The sequence below is a fragment of the Leptodactylus fuscus genome, chromosome 4 (assembly GCF_031893055.1).
Source record: "Leptodactylus fuscus isolate aLepFus1 chromosome 4, aLepFus1.hap2, whole genome shotgun sequence".
Taxonomy (NCBI): Eukaryota; Metazoa; Chordata; class Amphibia; order Anura; family Leptodactylidae; genus Leptodactylus; species Leptodactylus fuscus.
In genome coordinates, this window is record NC_134268.1 from 135,221,938 (window position 1) to 135,242,892 (window position 20,955).

Genomic DNA, 20,955 nt, shown 5'->3' on the forward strand with positions numbered 1-20,955 from the left:
ACAATGTACCCAACATCTGATGGCTACTTTCAGCAGGATAATGCGCCATGTCATAAAGCTGGAATCATCTCAGACTGGTTTCTTGAACATGACAATGAGTTCACTGTACTCCAATGGCCTCCACAGTCACCAGATCTCAATCCAATAGAGCATCTTTGGGATGTGGTGGAACGGGAGATTCGCATCATGGATGTGCAGCCGACAAATCTGCGGCAACTGTGTGATGCCATCATGTCAATATGGACCAAAATCTCTGAGGAATGCTTCCAGCACCTTGTTGAATCTATGCCACGAAGAATTGAGGCAGTTCTGAAGGCAAAAGGGGGTCCAACCCGTTACTAGCATGGTGTACCTAATAAAGTGGCCGGTGAGTGTATACTGACAATAGAAGGTTAAATAGGGAGAACTTTAGAAATTGTTTTCTGCTAAAAAAAATAATACAATAGATACAATAAATATAATAAAGTATATTACAAAAATAAAAAGGTGAAACGACAGTTACACGTTAACATTCACTGTTGATCTTGAAAACTACATTGTTCAGTTTTAACATTGAGCTGACTTAAATTTTTTAAGTAACCTAGAAATGAATAGAGATAGTTAAGTCAGGATAGATACATCAATTCTTTATATACATAAAACAGAGAGCAACCATTTAAATGGATTCTACCATTAAAATCAATTTTTTTCTTGTTGACACGTTGGAATTGCCTAGGCTATTCTTCTCCTACCTTTAGATGTCTTCTCTGTGCCACCGTTCGATATAAATCCCGATTTTTGTCGGCATGCAAATGAGTTCTCTAGCAGCACTGGGGGCGTCCCTAAATGCTGCAAGAGAAATCTCCAGCGCCGCCTCCATCTTCTTCAATAACAGACTTTTCACACGTCTTCTTCCGGCGCTGGGTTCAAACTTTCCATACCGAAGACTACGCATACCGTCAGGCTACAAGAAAATGGCCGCTTACTTACTGTGTAAGGGGCCATTTTTCTTGTGGCCTTTGGGCATTCGCAGTCGGCTGTGCCCGAGACCCGTTTTACCCTTTGTCATTATATATTTTGCCATACTTTTAAATAATGTAACATGTTTTTAAACACAGACAGATGCCAGACTATGGTAGCGTAAAAAAAACTAAGGGAGATTGTGCCCCTGTTTACAGCTTTAGTATACTGTGAAACTTGCATTTTTTTCAAATAAAAAAACCTCTGTTATTGTAAATTTCGATGACGTTGAATTACATGGACAATACTAGAGAATCCCTTACTGTACATTTTAAGATCATGCAAGTCAATAGTCTAATAAACAGACAGTAGTCTAATAGACAGTAACTGCAGTAACTTACATCTGGAGTGAACAAGTATACAATTCCGCTTACTGATCCCTTCAATGTTAACCCTCTAATTAGGAAAATAGTGAGGACAAGATATGGAAGTGTTGATGTTACATATACAGCCTGGAAAAGAAGGGAAAATCGGGTTAAAAAAGAACCATTAATATTATGCTGTTATTGTTTTTTCTCTATGCACAAATGTAAAATAACTAAAATTATATTTACCAGCTGTATATATTCTCTCTCTTTTTTTTTTTTTTTTACAATCCAATAGGATATAGTATAAATTGTACTGTTAGAGTAAGGTCAGATATTGAGGTTTTCTGTTTGTGCTTGTTGAAGTCAAACCAGGAGTGATTTGAGAAAAAGAGTAAAATCTGTCATTTATGATCCATCTGGTTTTGGTTTCAAAAACTGCACCAACGATGTCTGAGCTTGTGTTACTATTCCATCTGCTTCTGATCAGACACTAACCTAAGATTCAAATGTCACTTGCTCTTCATTTTGCATCGTACAGACAGCTAGAGACAGTACCATCTCTGTCTTCAAGGGGGCAGGGTGACTGACATTTTCTGGTTATTCCCCCCTAAATAATTGGGTTTTCCTACACCACTTTTAATCAGATCTCCCACTGGCACTATATGTAAAGCTCTGGAATCTTAAAAATTCAGGCAAGGCTGGGGTCCCACGGACCGGAAACGCCACGATTTGCCCGTAGCGGAGACGCTGCGCGAAAAATTGCGGTGTTGTACAGTGCAGGCAAAATGGATGGGATTCATGTGAATCCCATCCCCACTTTGCGGAAAAGATTGTAGTGCAGACACGCTGCGATTTGCAAATCGCAGCATGTCAATTATATCTACAGAAACGCCGGTGGCTTTCCCGTAGATATAATGTTAAGAGAAAGTCCACAGAGGAAAACTCTGTGAACTTTCTCTTAAAAGCGCTGTGAAAAGAACCACAATGGGTTCACACAGCGACCCATGGGGCCTTAGCCTTAACCTAATTATTGAGGTCCTGGAAAAGTAGTAACACAAAAGCTTTCACCAAGGACTTATCTCTATTAGCATTAAGTAATTGCTAAAAGTATTTTTAAGGAAACAAAATACCTTTCCTGTTGTTTCAATTCCTCTGATGGTGCACACATACAGGACACCCCATGCACATGCCAAACTGAGCACTAACCACCATTGAAGGCCGCCTGAATTGTCTATGGATGTTGAGGTATTCAGTGTTTCTCTGTACCAAAAATAATCCACAGGAGAACTCTTCGCACACTCTGTTACCACACCTAAAATTATAAGGTGATGTAAAATATGCAAAGAATATCCACATTAAAGTATATAATGTTTTAGAATGTATATCACAGCATTATACAAATGTGTAAACTCCATGCTATATATAGTACATTTGGGGAATGCACCACCTTGTGGTTGTAACTGGATCTATTTGTAACAAGGCTCCACCTTTAAATAATATTGGTTCTGTAGGTGACAAATGTATAATCGTGTGTTTTTAAGGCAAGGTATGATAAATCTGTTGCCTCTATAGGCTGATGCTATACGTTGCAAAAATGTAGAATGTTTTATTTTGTTAAAAACAGTGAGAACATCAGCAATGACTTAGATTACATTTATTCTCATCTACATATTAATCTCATCCAAAAAACACTGTGGAAAACGCATCATGCAGCAGAAAAGCAGTGAAAACCGCTGAATATTTTTGCTCAGTGTTTTTTTTAGCTGCAATTCACTACATGAGGCCTTAACATTAGACTCTTCTGTCAAACCTGAAAGGGGTATTCCCATGTACATAATCATATCTATATTTGTAGATAATTAAAAGTTAAACATTTTTGCAAATATTAGTAATTAAAAATTCTGCAAAGTTTTAAAGATTTTCTCTTACTATCTTAGTGGTGACCTCTGTTATCTTGATCGGTTGCCATGGATACGACCACTAATGCAGTAACTTTCTGAGGTCTGGGTCTTGTCAGGAACCCAGCTATGATTTTCTTACTGTAGCTGGGTCATCATGCAGGGACACTACATGTATCAGAAGATATCCCGGCCACAATAAAGAAATCATGGCTGATTTTATGACCTTAGAAAGTTCCTGCATTCATGGTCGTATCCACTGGCAACCGATCAAGACAACAGACTGTGCAGCGTTGCACCTCTAATGAGGTGAGGTGAGGCAACTGCCTCAGGTGGCGCTATGTCGGGGGGCATTTATATTGACCTAAGCCATTCCAGGACAAGCTTCATGCGAACTGTCCTGGACTGGCTTAGCATTACGGCAGGGGAAGAGAGCGCTGGCTTGGGGGGGCCCTGTGGACACAGCACTGCTTCATCACTCACTTATTGCCAGCAGTGCTGCTCCAGCGGCCGCCCCCTGTCCTTAGCGGTAAGCAGGGCTCTCTGCCTTGCTCTCCACATCCTAACACCGCCCTCCTCCCAGGGCCGGCGTTGTGTGTGTGTGTGTGTGGGGGGGCAAACTGGGTAATTGCCCAGGGGCCCCATACTTTCCCTAACATTAGGACCGGATGGGCAGGGGAGAAATCACTGGCAGATGCAGGGGCTGTCCATCCCTGCTTGCAAAAGTTTCCCTGCACTGAGCAGCTTCCTGTGCCCAAATCCAGATGTGAATCAGGATGTTGGTAAAATGTGACACACATTGTTACATCCCAGATCACCCACCTTGCTGCTACGCTGTGCCCACAAAGTGTTGAGTGCATCTGAAACAGCTTCTGTTTTTGGTACATGTATTTAATAGATATGTCTACAACAAAGATGTGACACTTTGGCCGGGTTCACACAGAGTATTCTGGCTCGTCATTTGGTACGTAGACGCCGCAGGAGGATTTGCGGGCCGTATACGCTTCCATTGTTTTCAATGGGAGCTGGTACCGTACACTCGGTGCTATTTTGCAGCCGTGATTTTGCGTCTGCGTACCAAATGATGAGCCAGAATACTCCGTGTGAACCCGGCCTTTGTCCAAAAAAATATACCAGTTTTTCGCTTTTCAATAATATCTGAACACTAAATGTGGGCTAAGGTTCACAATGGTCCAAGATAGCATAAGGGTTAATAATATTATCTGCACCTTCCCCCATATACTGTAGATGTGGAGAACTATTGTTTAAATTTGGGTCTTATAAAATGTACAGTATATAGTTTTATTAAACTGCAAAAAAAATGTAAAAAAAATAAACTGTTACCTGTTCGGTTTGCATTTAATGGGCATTCACTCCATGGCAAAGGTTCTTGGAAGGAGTTGAAAAAGTACCACATAACCCATGCAATAATGGTGTTGTAATACAAGCCAACAAGAAAAGATACCAGCATTGATGCTACACCTACAAAGAAAAATCCAAGTTACAAATTATGCTGTAATATAATTAATGGGGTATGCTCCGTTGTCTATGGATTTTCCAATATTTTTTAAGGTAACAATAAAGCAATCTGCTGTGTTATTTTTGTCCTAAAAAAACAGCAAAAAAGTTTGCACTTTGCAGTGTTTTCCTCTGCGGACTTTCTGTTACAATTATATTTACGGGGAAGCCAGCGGCATTTCCAAAGATATAATTGACATGCTGCAATTTCCAAAACCGCTTGCAGCGCATTTTTCTCCACATTTTTTAAGCGGGATTGGGAACGGAGAACCCAAATGGAGTTCAAGCACTGGTGTGAACCCAGTTTTGTCTGGCACTGTGGGGCCTTAGCCTATGGCCAGTTGCAGATTACCTTGTATATTTTGCGGTCCACAAACAGAGAGTCTTCAGTGTGTGTTCAGTGTTTCTTCAGTATCAGTTCTTTATGTCCGCAAAAAACGGACAGTGTGCCATTAGTGTATGATCCTAGTTTGCAGATCCAAAAAAAACCAAAAAAACAGAGGAGACTTCTAATGATGTTCCTAGCTTGTCCACACGGCACACTCATGACACATTGATACAACAGTGTGCCATTCTAGGTTTTTAGTCTCCATAGGCTTCTATTGGTGAGTCTGTTCCGGAAACACTTAACAGAATAGGACCTACTGTATATACTAATATGTTCTATATTACATCAGCGTGTTGCCCATGCGCCGCTAGTACCTTTAATTCACAGCCGGCCGGAAGCACACGAGTCCTCACACTGCAGTAGCTGAAGACAGTTGAAACTACGCCACATGATGTAGGCAAGGTTATCATGCAGAGCGCTAACTGGCCACACAAATAGCTCCATTTTACCCCTGAAGCTACATAGCTGTTAACATGGTTTTTGAAGGCCATTTGGTTTGAACGATAAAAATGAGAAATTACTGGAAAAATCATACGGCCATTTAACACTCAATTGAAAGTGCTGCTCACGACATGTGGGTTGATTTTGGTTACCTGTAGGTGTCAAATGATGGACACCAAGGCTAAACCAGCAGAAGAAGATGGGGTGGTCTGTTTGTAATATCAATTAATATTTAATATAGGTAATGTTTCTGATTATTCATATTGCAGATCATCATCAGTAGTAAAGTGACTATCCAGACACTACAGGGTTAGTCAGGGAGGTATGAATGATTTGAACAGGGCTCCACGCAAGGTGGGAATAACCTTGGTGGATAAAAAGTGGTGGTATCTGCTCGTCAGGAGCAGCCATTTCAGTAGCAATGGAGACGTGGTTGATAGAGCATCGTGCGTTCATGTAAACACCTTTATTGAAACGGGACGTTCTGTTATTCAACCACAGAGATGTTTCCGGAATCATTTCAGCATTGGGCATCATGGTCGTGTTCCAAAGTTTGACACGATAATGAAGTGGGTGAATCACTTTCAACGAACAGGTTCTTTGAGACCCTGCACAAGGAGGTGACCGAATGGTATGGACCCCGTAAAACATCGAAAGGGTGCGTCAAGCAGTTGAAGCCAGCCCTCAACATTTTGCCGTAATCAATGTTTTAATTTCTTTTTTCTTTTGTTTTTCTTTGATTTTTGTAATGACAACATCCAAGCTACACACTGAAAAAATAAAATATGAAATATGAGTGTGTAACTGCTATGTCAAATCATCCATACCTCCCTGCCTAACCCTGTATAACATGATTTTGTACATTTATTTATTTTTTTCAAAGAAAATTTCTTTTTTTTAAATTGTTTTTGTGGTTTTACAAAACTTACCAACGCCTTTGAGTGTTGGGTGAATAGAACTCCATACTCCAACGCTTCCTTTTCTCAAACGCTGCCCAATTGCAAACTCAAGGTGTAGTAATGGTATTCCTTCAAACACCAACAATATAAGGAAAGGGATCATAAAGGCTCCTGCGTGATAAAGAAAATAATGTCTGAATGTTTTAATGTTCAGATTGTCGTGTAACCTAATGGCATACTCCATGAAGTGCTTCATATAATATCTGGTTGGATATTCAGTACATGCAATACTTCTTTTACACTCAAACCAATAGTATGTGTCCAAAAGATCAGCATTTACATTTATACTAATGTAGGTCTTCTATAACACATATTTTATCTCTTCTATGATTACTTAAATAGGCTTAAGAAGTGAAAATTGGCCTGCACCTACTAAATTATTAGCCCTAGGAGGTATTACAGTGGTATAAATGCTACACATTTGCCTTATATTTTGGTGTGCTGCTTCTTCTTATTTTTATACAAATCGATAAAGAGAAAAGTACTAAAAGTTTGTTAAAGGAAGTCTGTCAGCAGGAAAATTGGAAATCAGACTAATGGCAGCACCTTGTAGGTGTTTTTATACTTTCCAAAGTTGCCTTTCATATTCTGCATTGAAGCACTATTTTCATGAAAATCTGTGTTTTATGGTTATGGAAATGAACTGAAAGAGTCTTTAGGGGCATTTCTTCTTCTTCTTTTGGGGCTTTACTCTTAGGTCTAGATCCACTCCTAACTGCAGACAAAATGTGACAAATTGGAAGATGTTACTCAAGCAATGGGTGGCGGAGCTGGGCGACTATCTAGACCAGAGAGTGAAGAAACGCTGTTAAAGCCCTTTTCAGCTAATTTTCAGAAGAATAAAACACTGACTTTCCTGAAAATGGAGCTGCAATGTAGAATAAGAAAGGCAACTTTAGAAAATATAAAAATGCCTACGAGGTGCTGCCGTACACGGTAATGCCAATAGTTTCATACAGATGTTCATGCTGACAGACTCCTTTTAATGTATGATTGGGTTAACAAAAGCGACTGCAGAATGTTGTGAATACCGCAGCACCACCTATACAAACAGCGACAGACTAATTTGGGAAAGAGCATACAATTTCTATTCTTATTTATCAGTCTGTAGTTCTACAGCTCTGATAGCCTTTGATTCCATTAAGCCAAAATTATAACACAATAGAACTCTGTCAACCATTGTCACAGTCATTTTATTTTACATTTCAATGCTTTTTACACAATTAAACTTCATATAGAAAACAGTTTTCTTTTTATTGCTGTTACTGTTGTTACCACTTTCTAACACAAGGAGGCACTGTGACATAGATGCTGTCTGTACAGAAAGTTATTTTGTAAATTCTTTAAGTGAAAAATAATAGTTTTTTTTCTTGACCGGTTCTAAAATCACAAATATAGTGATATATTGTAATATATTGAAATATATTTGTTATTTTAATTCAATCATATAAATTGTGAAAAATAAATATGATGATATAGCTGTAACATTTCTACTCTTTAGAAAAGTGGTTTCCAACAAGTAACTTGGAAGTTGCATATGGCAACAATATGTGTGGCTCAACACAGAAACTGTAAGTTCTAACCATATGCACTGGCTGCAATGAGAGTTTCATCCTATATTAATAATAGAGATGAGTGAGTAGTACTCGATCGAGTAGGTATTCAATCGAATACTACGGTATTTGAAATACTCGTACTCGATCGAGTACCACTCGCTGTTCGAATGTAAAAGTTCGATGCAGAACCAGCATTGATTGGCCAAATGCTATACAGTCGGCCAATCAACGCTGGTTCTTCTCCTACCTTTAGAAGTCTTCTCTGTGCAGCTTCCCCGCGGCGTCTTCCGGCTCTTCATTCACTCTGCCAGGCATCGGGCCTGGGCAGAGCCAACTCCACATGTCTGCTTGTAGTGCGGGCATGCGCAGTCGGCTCTGCCCAGGCCCGATGCCTGGCAGAGTGAATCAAGAGCCGGAAGACGCCACGGGGACGCTGCAAGGAGAAGACTGCTCAAAGGATCCAGCCCGACCCTCACTCGTGGACTTGGTAAGTATAGCTTGATCGAACGTTGCCTACCCCTGAAATGAGCATTTTCCCCCCATAGACTATAATGGGGTTATTGAGTCGAATATTGAGGGGTTACTCGAAACGAATATCGAACCTCGAACATTTTTCTGTTCGCTCATCTCTAATTAATAACAATAAGCATATCCTAATACTCATAAAGCAGATTTGTTATGCAACTGGTTCTCCTAAATTCTTTTGCACACACATTTTGCAATAGAAGAGGTACTCTGACCTGGCCCTGAATCCCAGGCAGAGTAGGAAGCCATAAGCCTTAGGTCTGCAGCCTACAAGGTGCTTGGAAGAGCGTGGAAACGTATACACATCATGTCTTGTAGACCATAGGGGAGTATAACAGTTAATGAGTTTTTGTTTTTTGCACATTAGGGGACAATATTTATATAAAGGAGGTATCAGGAGACATTGCAGGAAACATTAATATAGAGTGACATCAGGGGTATTTAGGGGTAACATTTTCGTTCCCCCCACACACACACACACACACGCACACCTTCCAAGCCCCACAACTTTTTTATTTCTCCGCTCTCAGAGCCATATGAGTTCTTAATGTTTGCGGGACAAATTGTTCTTCATGATGCCGCCATTATTTATTCTGTAGAATGTACTGGGAAGCTGGAAAATAAAATTCAGAATGGGGTGGATTTGAATAAAAAGTACATTTTTGCGATTTTCTTATGGGATTCATTTTTACGGCTTTTACTGTGCAGCCAAAATGACATGACACTTGTATTCTATGTTTCGGTACGATTCTGAGGATACCAAATTTATATAGTTTTATTTACATTTAACCCCTTAACAAAAATCCAAAACTGTGCCAATCTTTTTTTTCTATAAGTCGCCATATTCTGACACCCGTAACTTTTTTATACTTCCGTACATGGGGAATTGCTATTGCTTTGATAATTTTTTACTCAAATTTTTATCAGAGGCAAAAGAGTGAAAAAATGTCGGTTTGGCTCTTTTGACTTTTTTCCCTGCTACGGCGTTTACCGTCCAGCAAAAATATTTTTAATAGATTTGTAGACCTGGCGTTTTCAGACACAGGGATACTTAACATGTATTTGTTTCACAGTATTTAAGTACTTTTATATGTGTTCTAGGGAAAGGAAGGGTGATTTGAATTTTTAATACTTTTTTTTAAAAAATTATATATTTTTTTACTTTTTTAAAACATTTTTTGCATTCATTAGACCCCCTAGGAGTCTTGAAACCCCAGGGGGTCTGATCACTAATGCAATGCATTACAATGCTAACACATTGCAATACATTGCAAAAAATCGTCATTTCTTTTGCAGGTGATAAACTAATATGCAAGTATACTGAATCTACAATATCAAAACAAATATTGACCAGGGGCCACACGGTGGCTCAGTGGTTAGCACTGCAGCCTTGCAGCGCTGGAGTCCTGGTGTTCAAATCCTGCCAAGGGCATAAAAACATCTGCAAGGAGTTTGTATGTTCTCCCCGCGTTTGCATGGATTTCCATCCCATATTCCAAAGACATACTGATAGGGAAAAATGTACATTGTGAGCTCTATGTGGGGCTCACAATCTACATTTAAAAAATAAATAAATAAATATTGACCCTGAATCTAGGAATGTTCCCCCAAAATCCGGGACGGTTAGGACATATGCACTAGTGAGGGAGTCGCAGGAGACATGGCAAACTTTGGACAGGCAACACGAGTCACATTCACGGTCGCCATGTAGTCCTAGCCTCATTCCTTTACACCCTCTCATGTTAAAAAAGCCTATGACATAACAACCTGCTAAAAATAGATTTTTCCCCAAATCAGCCCCAGAATGCCTGGTAGGACATAGTTGATGATCTTACCAGGGGTATAACTTGAGGGGGTGCAGAGGTTGCGGTCATACCCATTGCCCAGGAGCCTGTCAACCTCACCACACTAAGGCTGATTAAACTTCTCTGATCTCCTTTCTGGCTCCTTTTGATGATTGCCAGTCTATGGATGGTAAATGTAAAACACTTGCCATCCGCTGCCCTGGAGTGAGACAGGGAAAGCAGATTTATCACACACACACATTGTCAGAAAGGAGTAAATTAACCATTTAATACCAAAAGGAGAGGTTGGTCAGCATATACTCAATAAGGAATCTGTGGAGGTCGGTTGTGGTGTAAAAGAAGGAACAACTACTGCATGGGGGACCACTGACAGGGAATGAGAATTATGGGACAGGTCTTTCTGGTGATCTGGACCCACATATAGAAGGAAATTGAAAAAAGAGAGGTCTGTAATTTTTATCATAGTTACACTTCAACTGTGAGAGACAGAATCTAAATAAAAATCCAGAAATTCCATACTGTATGATTTTCAAATAATTAATTTAGATTTTATTGCAGGTAAGTTCCCCCAAAGATATGCTCAATAGCAATTCCCAAACCCAAAAAAAGACTGTCCTACTCCAGCCAACTATAGGCCCATATCACTTTTAAGCATAAAATCTTTTCTTCTACCCTGGCCTCTTGCCTAAATAACCTACTTCCATCATTGGTTAAGATTCTCTGTCCTGGGGATACCTTGCTTAGGTTCTCCAGTTCATGAGTATGACAGGCCACTTTCAGTGAGCCCTACATGTTCTTTATTGTGACCCTATTGCTTACTTAAAATTCTTAACAGATACCTTGTCACACCCCCCTTGCACTCGAACCTGTAGCTGTAGCTTTACATTTCTATCTTAACATCTCATGTGTCCAAATTGGAGGGTGTGAATATAAAGCCTTCTTGGAGATGACCTGCTCCTCACAATTACGAAACCAATAATTACACTCCCGAATCTACTTAGCCCTCTTTCATATGTTTATTGGGCCTTAAACTTAACCTTTCTAAATCTGAGATTATGCCTTGCCTGTAATGTTCCTCATGAGATTAGAGAGCATGTTGCCCTGAACTTTGGATTTCCAACTCGGCATAACTACATTCTTTATCTAGGGATTAATTTTGACAGCTATTTTAAATAGAACTATGCATCTCTGATTCCTAAACTAATGAAGGACCTTAAGGACCGCAGTGGGTGTCATTGGAGTTGAGCCTTGTGACACCAGCCTCGCTCCATGCCTTACTTTGGTCTACACTGTCTACTTTCAAACCTCCATATTCAGACCACTGGTTATATACTGAAATTATGGAAAAGAACGAGAGTCCAATATAACTTACAGAACCAGGTATTGCCCCTTCTCCTAATATTTTCCAATCCCCTGTTTCCACTTGATCTCTCCCCAAGGACTTCACACACTAGGAGACACACTAGGCTCCTTAATGATTTCCTCCTTTACAAATGTATTGTCTCATCTACAAGGAATATTTCACTTACACCAACACACTTCTTCCATGTGAGACCTTTCCAATTCATCAGATGTTTCACTTTTTACATGAACTCACCCCTAACACAACTATTAATCACATCACTAATTTTGAAAGATTGTGCCTATTTAGAGGCTCCATTTTCATTATCTACAATGAGCTGAACTCTCTTCCATCTACTATCAAATTAGATTTTGTGTCAGCTTAAATAGGGGGCATTTATACTGTTTGGAGACATAAGGGGATCATTAACCTCTTAAGGAGATGGCATCAGAACACCTCAAGGACACATGATGTATATAGGTGTGGCCAATCCACTGGGAGGTATGGTAGTGGGATAAGGTCCCAATCCGTATCCAATAGTTAAACAAGGATCCCACTGTTCTTAGAATGCAATTAAGATTTATTTCAGATAATTCTGGAAGTCACAGCAGATGATGTACATGTGAACGTTTTCGGCCCATTCAGAGCCTTTCTCAAACTCAAAAATCGAAACTGCATAATGAGGGCATGCTCCTGGAGTCAAGATAATGTAGGTAAGGTGTCCCTGGTAGCAGTAGTATACTTTGTGTGGAGTATGGGCCAGGACCTGGGTCCAGTGAATTCCCAGGGCTGCCTATTTTGGGATGCTGTATTCTTCTAGACTTTGGTAGCGCATACTGGCGGCCACAAAGAGAGGATTGGGGTGCTTCAAGACGGATTCATTATAACTCACCTCAATTTTCTCGAATTATTTACAGTGGAAATTTACCTAAGTTCCTAACTGGCATAGATTTCCATTCTGGCACAGGGATGGCAGACAGATTTTTGAAGAGGCTGCAGCCTCTTCATAAATTTCTCGGACCATGCGCCATTTGGGCCATTTATTCTGACTTGCGTAAGATACATCGTTCTTAATATATTTGCCCCATTATACGCCATGTTAGTCGTAAACTTTGGTCAGTAATTTTTGCAGTTATTTATTAAAAAGATAAACTTTGGTGGAAGTCTCGAAAAATTTGCAATTTTCAAAATGTGAAATGCTCTGCTTTTCAGACAGATACCAGTTATACCACTGAAATTAGCTAATATTATTTACCATATCTATTTTTGTTGGCATCATCTAATTTCCCTTAATTTTATTTTGAATGTTGTGGAAATGCAGCTGTTATAAATTATAAATTTCTTTCTTTCTAATAAAGCATCATTATAGGGGTTAATAAAGTAAAAGCAGCCTACAGATACACAGTTTCTCCCAAACACAACAATATCCTAATTCTCGTTTACAGAACCCTGGAACCCTGATGCTGAAGCCCCGCATTGAGGAAACGCTGCTTTTTTGTTGCAGATTTTGCTGTGGTTGTTTGAGCCAAAGCCAAGAATGGCTATAATAAGAATTGGAAATATATAGGAAGCTCTTATACTTCTATCTTCTGCTCAATCCACTCCTGGCTTTAGGTCCAAAAACCGCAGCAAAATCTGCAACAAAAAATGCTGTGTTTCCGCAATGTTGGGCCTCAGCCTTAAAGTACCAATATGATGGAAAAGAATATAACAAGGGGTACAGTGGCCATTTTAACTCTATGTGTTGGCAAAAGAGGAGGATTATATTCTGCGTAGGAGAATAAAGAACCATTAAAATGTATAAGGGGCCATCAGACTGCTTTTGGAGCATAAGTAGGTCATTATACTGTGTGTGGGGATCATGAGGGGTCAATACATTCACAGCGCTGCCACTTAACTGCTAGTGAGAGTTCTATGTATTTCGTAATCCTGCCGTTAATAAAACCACATAAGTTTTAAACCAACTTATTATTGCTATGGGTTACAGCTACGGTTTTCATTTTTGCAACAGAGGGGACCATTGAGTCTCTGTCATCAAAGTGCCCACACAAACCTGGAGCCAGCCCTGCCTGCTGCTGTATAATATACCTCGCAGACTCACTCATTATATGGAGAGAGGAGTATAGAAATTAAAATCATTTATCACATATAGATTTGTTTGCTTGATCCAGCTAATAGACATGCTATATATAGTGAATGCTACCTCCCATACCACTATTATAGTAAGGATGTTGGATTCTACTACACAACATTTTTAGTGGATTTACATAGCATATGTTTTGTTCCTTAGGCTAAATTCACATCTTGGAGACTGTGGCACAAAAACCACCAGAATTCGGAAGAGAAAAAAGTCCTACACAGAGGACTTTTCCCTCTGCCAAATTCAGTATAAAAATGGTGTACACCCGACAGACATCTGGTGAACCCCGTTACAGTATATGGGGTCTGCTACTGTTTGCAGATAACCGCTGTTTTAGTGGTCAGGTACTCCATTGTTTGAGTCTGCAGCATGTAAACCTAGCCTTATAAAGTTTGGGGGTTTTTTTTGTTTTTTTTTTAATAGAGCAACAATATTAATGAATAAAAATCTAGAACTTATTATATAGACATGTTACATCTTTCGTATTGCACACATATACATTCTATAATGTTCTGTATAACCAGTAGTAAACTCATAGTATTTAGTACATACCTCCTCCATGGCTTTGACAAAGGTAAGGAAATCTCCATACGTTTCCCAGTCCTACACAAAAACCTACACAGGTGAGCATATATTGTGCTTTGTTGTCCCATTTTGGTCTTTCTCCTGCTTCTTCTTTTTCTAGGTACTCAAGTTGTTCATAGGTTTGTATTCTGTTTTCAAGTCCTGGGTTTGGCAGCACAAGTTTGTCCATGATGCACAAAGGATCACTTTCTTATTACATAGGGAGAAAAAAAATCAGGGCAGCTTGAGGAAGGATGAAAGTGATGACTGTTGGTTTATGCAAGTGGTATTTATAAGGAACCTTTGGTACTTATTTCAGGAGGGCACCACCTAAAGAAGAAAGAAGTGTCAGCAGAACCTTTACAATGACTGTTCTTCTAATAATTAATGCCTTATCAGTCAATGCGTCACCAAGTACAGAATGAGCCACTATACAATCCTTGTACACACTGAAGGGTTCTGATTTTATTGCTTTTCTGAATGATTTTGAAAAAAGTATTTGCTTTTGCTTGTGTAAACCAATATGTAGCAGAGAAGGTTATAAATCATACCGTTTGTTGTGCAGTATGTTTCATGGAAGGATTTAGTGAAGGGTTGCATGGGTATAGTGTTCCATTAGGAAACATTAGGAATACTGGAAATCCACATGCCCTTGTTATAATGTTGTATCATTGCAGATTATCTTGATCCTTTTTTACATAATATAATCTTTCAAAGGAGCCTACCACCAATAAAATTTCTTGTAAGGCTGGATTCACATTGCGTTGGATTCTCCTGCTTGGAGGACTTTTCTCTCCGCTGGTTTCAGTTTTTTAAGTGGACAGGGCCATTTTTAAGTGGACAGGATCTCCGTCTTTCATGTCCCCATGTGGACCCAAATGACAGAGAACCAAACGCTAGTGTGAACCCAGGGGTGCACTGCTAATGAGGCTGAGTGGGGTGTCAATTTTACATTTTTTTTCTTTTTTTTTTTCTAAACTAGCCCAAGACAGGCCGCTTTGAAAACAAAACTGTGTGGACTTGTCCTGGGCTGGCTTAGACCTCTGCGTCTTGGCACAGGTGGCGATGCTAAGACGTCACACCTCCTGTGCTGAGACGCAGATGTCTTATGTGCGGGTGAAGTAGAGGAGGCGGCAGTATCCCTAGCAGGTAATGGCCTATTTACCTACCTTTCCCAGCTCCTGCTCATGGTCTCCCCCCGCTTCCCCTTCTGTTATAGGACACAGAAGAGGAGAGCAGAAGAAACTGTGAGCAGGAGCGGGCTGCGAACCTCAACAACTGCCACTATTATTATACTCTGCGGTCTAATAATTGGAGACTCAGGGGAGGTGAAGAAACATAATAAACATTGTTACTAACCTCTCCTGGATCGGGTGTCACTCCTACAACAGGCTTCGGGCTTTTATGGTAATGTCTCAGATGTCATGTGGAAGAATGTGCTCATATTTTATTTTCAATTGCAGAACCATAATTGCAGATAATAAAATGAAGTAAAACATGGTTATGTGCATGAAGTCATATTTAACTGTTTAGAATGAGTTTTTGATTTGTATTTTTTTTCTAATCACAAGTACGAAAATATGTCATGACATGTTGATATTTTTTTTGTTTTCTCTTCCTCTTGCACATATTTGGCAACTGGGGAGAGTTATTCATTCCTGCACCTCCAATTCAGGAGTGGTAAATCCACAATCTATGAAATTATGAGGAGCATATGCCACGTGATCTGACAGCTCTTGCAGCCCATATCAGTGCCAAGTCAGACCCAGGAGATTTGGTTGTAGGCAGTTGCACACTTTCAGTCTGTGGCCATTTCCTCAACTGCATATATGCCATCAGGAGTAAGCATATATGCCACCAAATTCTGGATCACATTACTTCAATTACAAGAAGTATAGATTTATTGCTATTGATGTCGGTGCCTTTGGTAATACTGGGGACGCTACTAACTTTCTACTTTTGGGCAGTGAGTCCTGATAGATCAGGTGACTTCAAGACTACTTACAAGTCCACGCATCCAGTCTCCTATGTCATGGTATAGGATGAGGTGCTTCAAAAGATGACAAACCTGCTGCGCCCATACTCGTGGAGAGGACTAGATGCCCATAAGAGGGTCTTCAACATAAAATTGTGCCAGGCAAGACGCTTTGTGGAGTGCAATTTCAATATCATGGCTAGTAAATGGAGGTAGTGGCGTTAGTACCACCATAGCAGCCGAAGTGGCTTCCACAGGGCCCAAACCATAGACTGTAGATTCTTGTTTTTTTGCTTTGTTTTTTTTTATATAGTAACTCCAGCAGGTAACAGGCCCTTATTTACTTACTGATCCTTATCTCATTTGATGTCACTGGGGCCCCTTGAATGGAGGAAAGGGAAGCAGAGCAGGCTGGGAGCAGGAGCAAGGATCGGTAAGTACGTCTGCAGAAAGTGTATTTATTGGGTGACAAATACTTCTATTATTAGACTCTGGGGTCTATAAGGTGCCGTTCCTTGCCAGTTTTCAACACGTCAGCAAATAGCAGCCTGAACAGGATTAATGTTCCTCCTTATGGCATCTGGCAATCATGGCATCTAGACCACATGGCATCCCACACACTTGCCATCCATGCACTAGGCATACAGTAGTTTTAACCTGTCATCAGTGCACATGTCCCACCTGACAAACCCAGCACTTGCCAAGCTTGCTGGCCCAGCTTGAACTTGGCACCAGCCACCCGACACACCAAGTATCTGGCCCATGTGGCACAACTATTGACCTGTCAACTGCTGTATATGCACTTGTGCTTTAATTTGAATATAATTACTAAATCCTCACACAGTATATTTGCCAGACAAAAAAGATATTGTATTACTATTGTTGATATGATTTGTTCCTTTATACATGGAGACCAAGTGATCACCAAGTTAACGTATATCCTATAGATATTTTTTCCCCATAACTTCAATTGTGCCAGTAGCAAAAGAGCCCACAACCGCTATTGATTTCAATACTGGTCCTGAGCAATTCGGCCATCGACATTTTTGAAGTTATGAGGAAGATAACCTGCTTATTGTTTTAACTTCACATGGGCGTATTGCAGAAGATCCCATGACAGCTCTTGAAGTTTTCAAATATAAATTAATTTATTAAAAATAAATCTAGAATATATATGAAACTAGCAGGAGTATTTAATTTGTTGTTTGTGTAGTGTCCTCATAAGAATTGCCCAGTTTTGCACTGGTCTATTTTGTATGTCGTTTGTGTATGTCCATAAGCAGTCATGCAATCATGTGTATCTCAGTTTGGATATCAGTGAAAAACCTGCGATTGGTTGTTATGGATATCTGGAGTAAAGCTGTGTGAATGAGAACTTGCTTAACAGTGTCATCCACAGCACCCTGCCTCTTTAAAGCTGACCTACAGCAGTAAAGAAAAATGGCTGAGTTGTTATGGAAACCTGAAGTAAAGCTCTGATGTGTGATGGTGTGTGCTGACCTATGTATCTAATCCTCTGATGTGTGATGGTGTGTGCTGAGCTGTGTATCTAATCCTCTGATGTGTGATACTGTGTACTGAGCTGTGTATATAATCATGTGATGTGTGATACTGCGTGCTGAGCTGTGTATACAATCCTCTATATGTCTTGGTGTGTGCTTAGCTGTGTATCTAATCCTTTGATGTGTGATGCAGTGTGCTGAGCTGTGTATCTAATCCCCTGATGTGTGATGGTATATGCGGAGTTGTGTATCTAATTATCTGATGTGTGATGTTAGGTGCTGAGCTGCGTATGCAATCCTCTGATGTGTAATACTATGGGCTGAGCTGCGTATCTAATTCTCTGATTTGTGATATTGTGTGCTGACCTTTGTATCTAATCCTCTGATGTGTGAAACTGTGTGCTGAGCTGTGTATATAATCCTCTGATGTGTGCTGACCTGTGTATCTAATCCTCAGGTGTATGGTACTGTGTGCTGCGCTGTGTATTTTATCCTCTAATGTGTGCTGACCTGTGTATCTAATCCTTTTATGTGTGATACTGTGTGCTGATCTTTGTATCTAATCATCTGATGTGTGATATTGTGTGCTAAACTGTGTTCTAATCCTCTGATGTGTGATACTGTGTGTTTAGCTGTATATCTAATCCTCTGATGTATGATACGGTGTGCTGAGCTGTGTATGTAATCCTCTAATGTGTGCTGACCTGTGTATCTAATCCTCTTATGTGTGATACTGTATGCTGATCTTTGTATCTAATCATCTGATGTGTGATACTATGTGCTGAGCTGTGTATCTAATTCTCTGATGTGTGTTGGTGTGTGCTGAGCTGTGTATCTAATACTCTTATGTGTGTTGGTGTGTGCTGAGCTGTTTATCTAATCCTCTATGTGTAATAGTTTGTGATGAACTGTGTATCTAATCCCATGATGTGTGATACTGTGTGCTGAACCATGTATCTAATGCTCCGATGTGTGATGCTGTGCTAAGCTGTGTATCTAATCCTCTGACATGTGTTGGTGTGTGCTAAGCTGTGTATTTAATCCTCTGATGTGTGTATCTCAGTTTGGATATCAGTGTTGGATATAGGTGTTGGATACACCTGGTGTAATGCTGTGTACATGTGGAGTGACCATGTGTATGGCAGTTGGAATTTGAGTGAAAGACTTGCAGGTTTGTATTGGCTAATGCAGGTCAATGTTTTGGGAATACTGTATCTCAGGAACAGTACGTCCGAGAGAGTTTAAACCCAGTATAAAACCTTCTTGGGCACCTGAAGTATCTTGGTGCCAAATTTGGTGAAGATCGGTCCAGTCGTTTGGTCGCACATAAAGATCAGACAGACAGAAACTTATAAATTTATATATATACTAGCTTTTACCCGCGACTTCGTCTGCGGTGATTTGAGAATTGGGCGGACACAGACGTGTGAAACTGTAAAAGTGCTTTAAAAAGTTTGGTGGGCTAGCAAATGTGATTTGATGTGTTATATTGTGTATGTTGTGATACAGACAATGTGATGTGTTATACAGCCTGTGTACAGGAGTATATATGTATCAGGTACTGTATATAGCAGTGATAGGTAATACATGTAATTATATAGTATATACAGCCTGTGTACAGGAGTATATATGTATCAGCACTGTATATAGCAGTGATAGGAGATACATGTAATTATATAGTATATACAGCCTGTGTACAGGAGTATATATGTATCAGGCTCTGTATATAGCAGTGATAGGAGATACATGTAATTATATAGTATATACAGCCTGTGTACAGGAGTATATATGTATCAGGCTCTGTATATAGCAGTGATAGGAGATACATGTAATTATATAGTATATACAGCCTGTGTACAGGGGTATATATGTATCAGGCGCTGTATATAGCAGTGATAGGAGATACATGTAATTATATAGTATATAAAGCCTGTGTACAGGAGTATATATGTATCAGGCACTGTATATAGCAGTGATAGGAGATACATGTAATTATATAGTATATACAGCCTGTGTACAGGAGTATATATGTATCAGGTACTGTATATAGCAGTGATAGGAGATACATGTAATTATATAGTATATACAGCCTGTGTACAGGAGTATATATGTATCAGGTACTGTATATAGCAGTGATAGGTGATACATGTAATTATATAGTATATACAGCCTGTGTACAGGAGTATATATGTATCAGGCGCTGTATATAGTAGTGATAGGAGATACATGTAATTATATAGTATATACAGCCTGTGTACAGGGGTATATATGTATCAGGCGCTGTATATAGCAGTGATAGGTGATACATGTAATTATATAGTATATAAAGCCTGTGTACAGGAGTATATATGTATCAGGCACTGTATATAGCAGTGATAGGTAATACATGTAATTATATAGTATATAAAGCCTGTGTACAGGAGTATATATGTATCAGGCACTGTATATAGCAGTGATAGGTAATACATGTAATTATATAGTATATACAGCCTATGTACAGGAGTATATATGTATCAGGTACTGTATATAGCAGTGATAGGTAATACATGTAATTATATAGTATATACAGCCTGTGTACAGGAGTATATATGTATCAGGTACTGTATATAGCAGTGATAGGAGATACATGTAATTACAATGTGATGTGTTGTATTGTGTATGTAGTAATACAGAGAATGTGATCTGTTATATAGTGGAAAGCTATATGTAAATGTGAGTGAGTAGAGTGAGGGCTACTCCTGAGGTGACAGTAAGGAGTGTGCAGGCAGGTTGAGGCAGGAAATGCCAGGCAGTGTGTGTGAGTCTATAGCTGGGGCTAGGAGTCCTGCTTTTGTGAGTCTCCTGCTAGGAAGCCATGTTGTTTAGTGGCACCAAAAGTAGCCTGTGACTCAATCCTAAGGGAAAACTATGTTTGTGGAAAATTGCATGCAAATCTGTCCAGGCGTTTTAGCGTGATTGAGGAACAAACATCCAAACTCACAAACATCCAAACATCCAAACACACAAACTTTCACATTTATAATATTAGTAGGATG

General features: G+C 39.7%; 1 protein-coding gene across 1 annotated transcript in view; it reads right to left on the reverse strand.

Moving 5' to 3' along the window:
- SLC6A19 (solute carrier family 6 member 19) overlaps positions 1-14,769 on the reverse strand; it is a 31,179-nt gene extending 16,410 nt beyond the window's left edge. Inside the window, exons 1-5 of the mRNA XM_075271128.1 lie at positions 14,432-14,769; positions 6,482-6,622; positions 4,550-4,687; positions 2,438-2,619; positions 1,341-1,451 (exon numbers count right to left, since the gene is read on the reverse strand). Coding sequence (XP_075127229.1) covers positions 1,341-1,451; positions 2,438-2,619; positions 4,550-4,687; positions 6,482-6,622; positions 14,432-14,633 — 774 coding nt within the window. The 5' untranslated portion in view covers positions 14,634-14,769. The remainder of the gene's footprint in view (positions 1-1,340; positions 1,452-2,437; positions 2,620-4,549; positions 4,688-6,481; positions 6,623-14,431) is intronic.
- Positions 14,770-20,955: the final 6,186 nt, after the last annotated feature.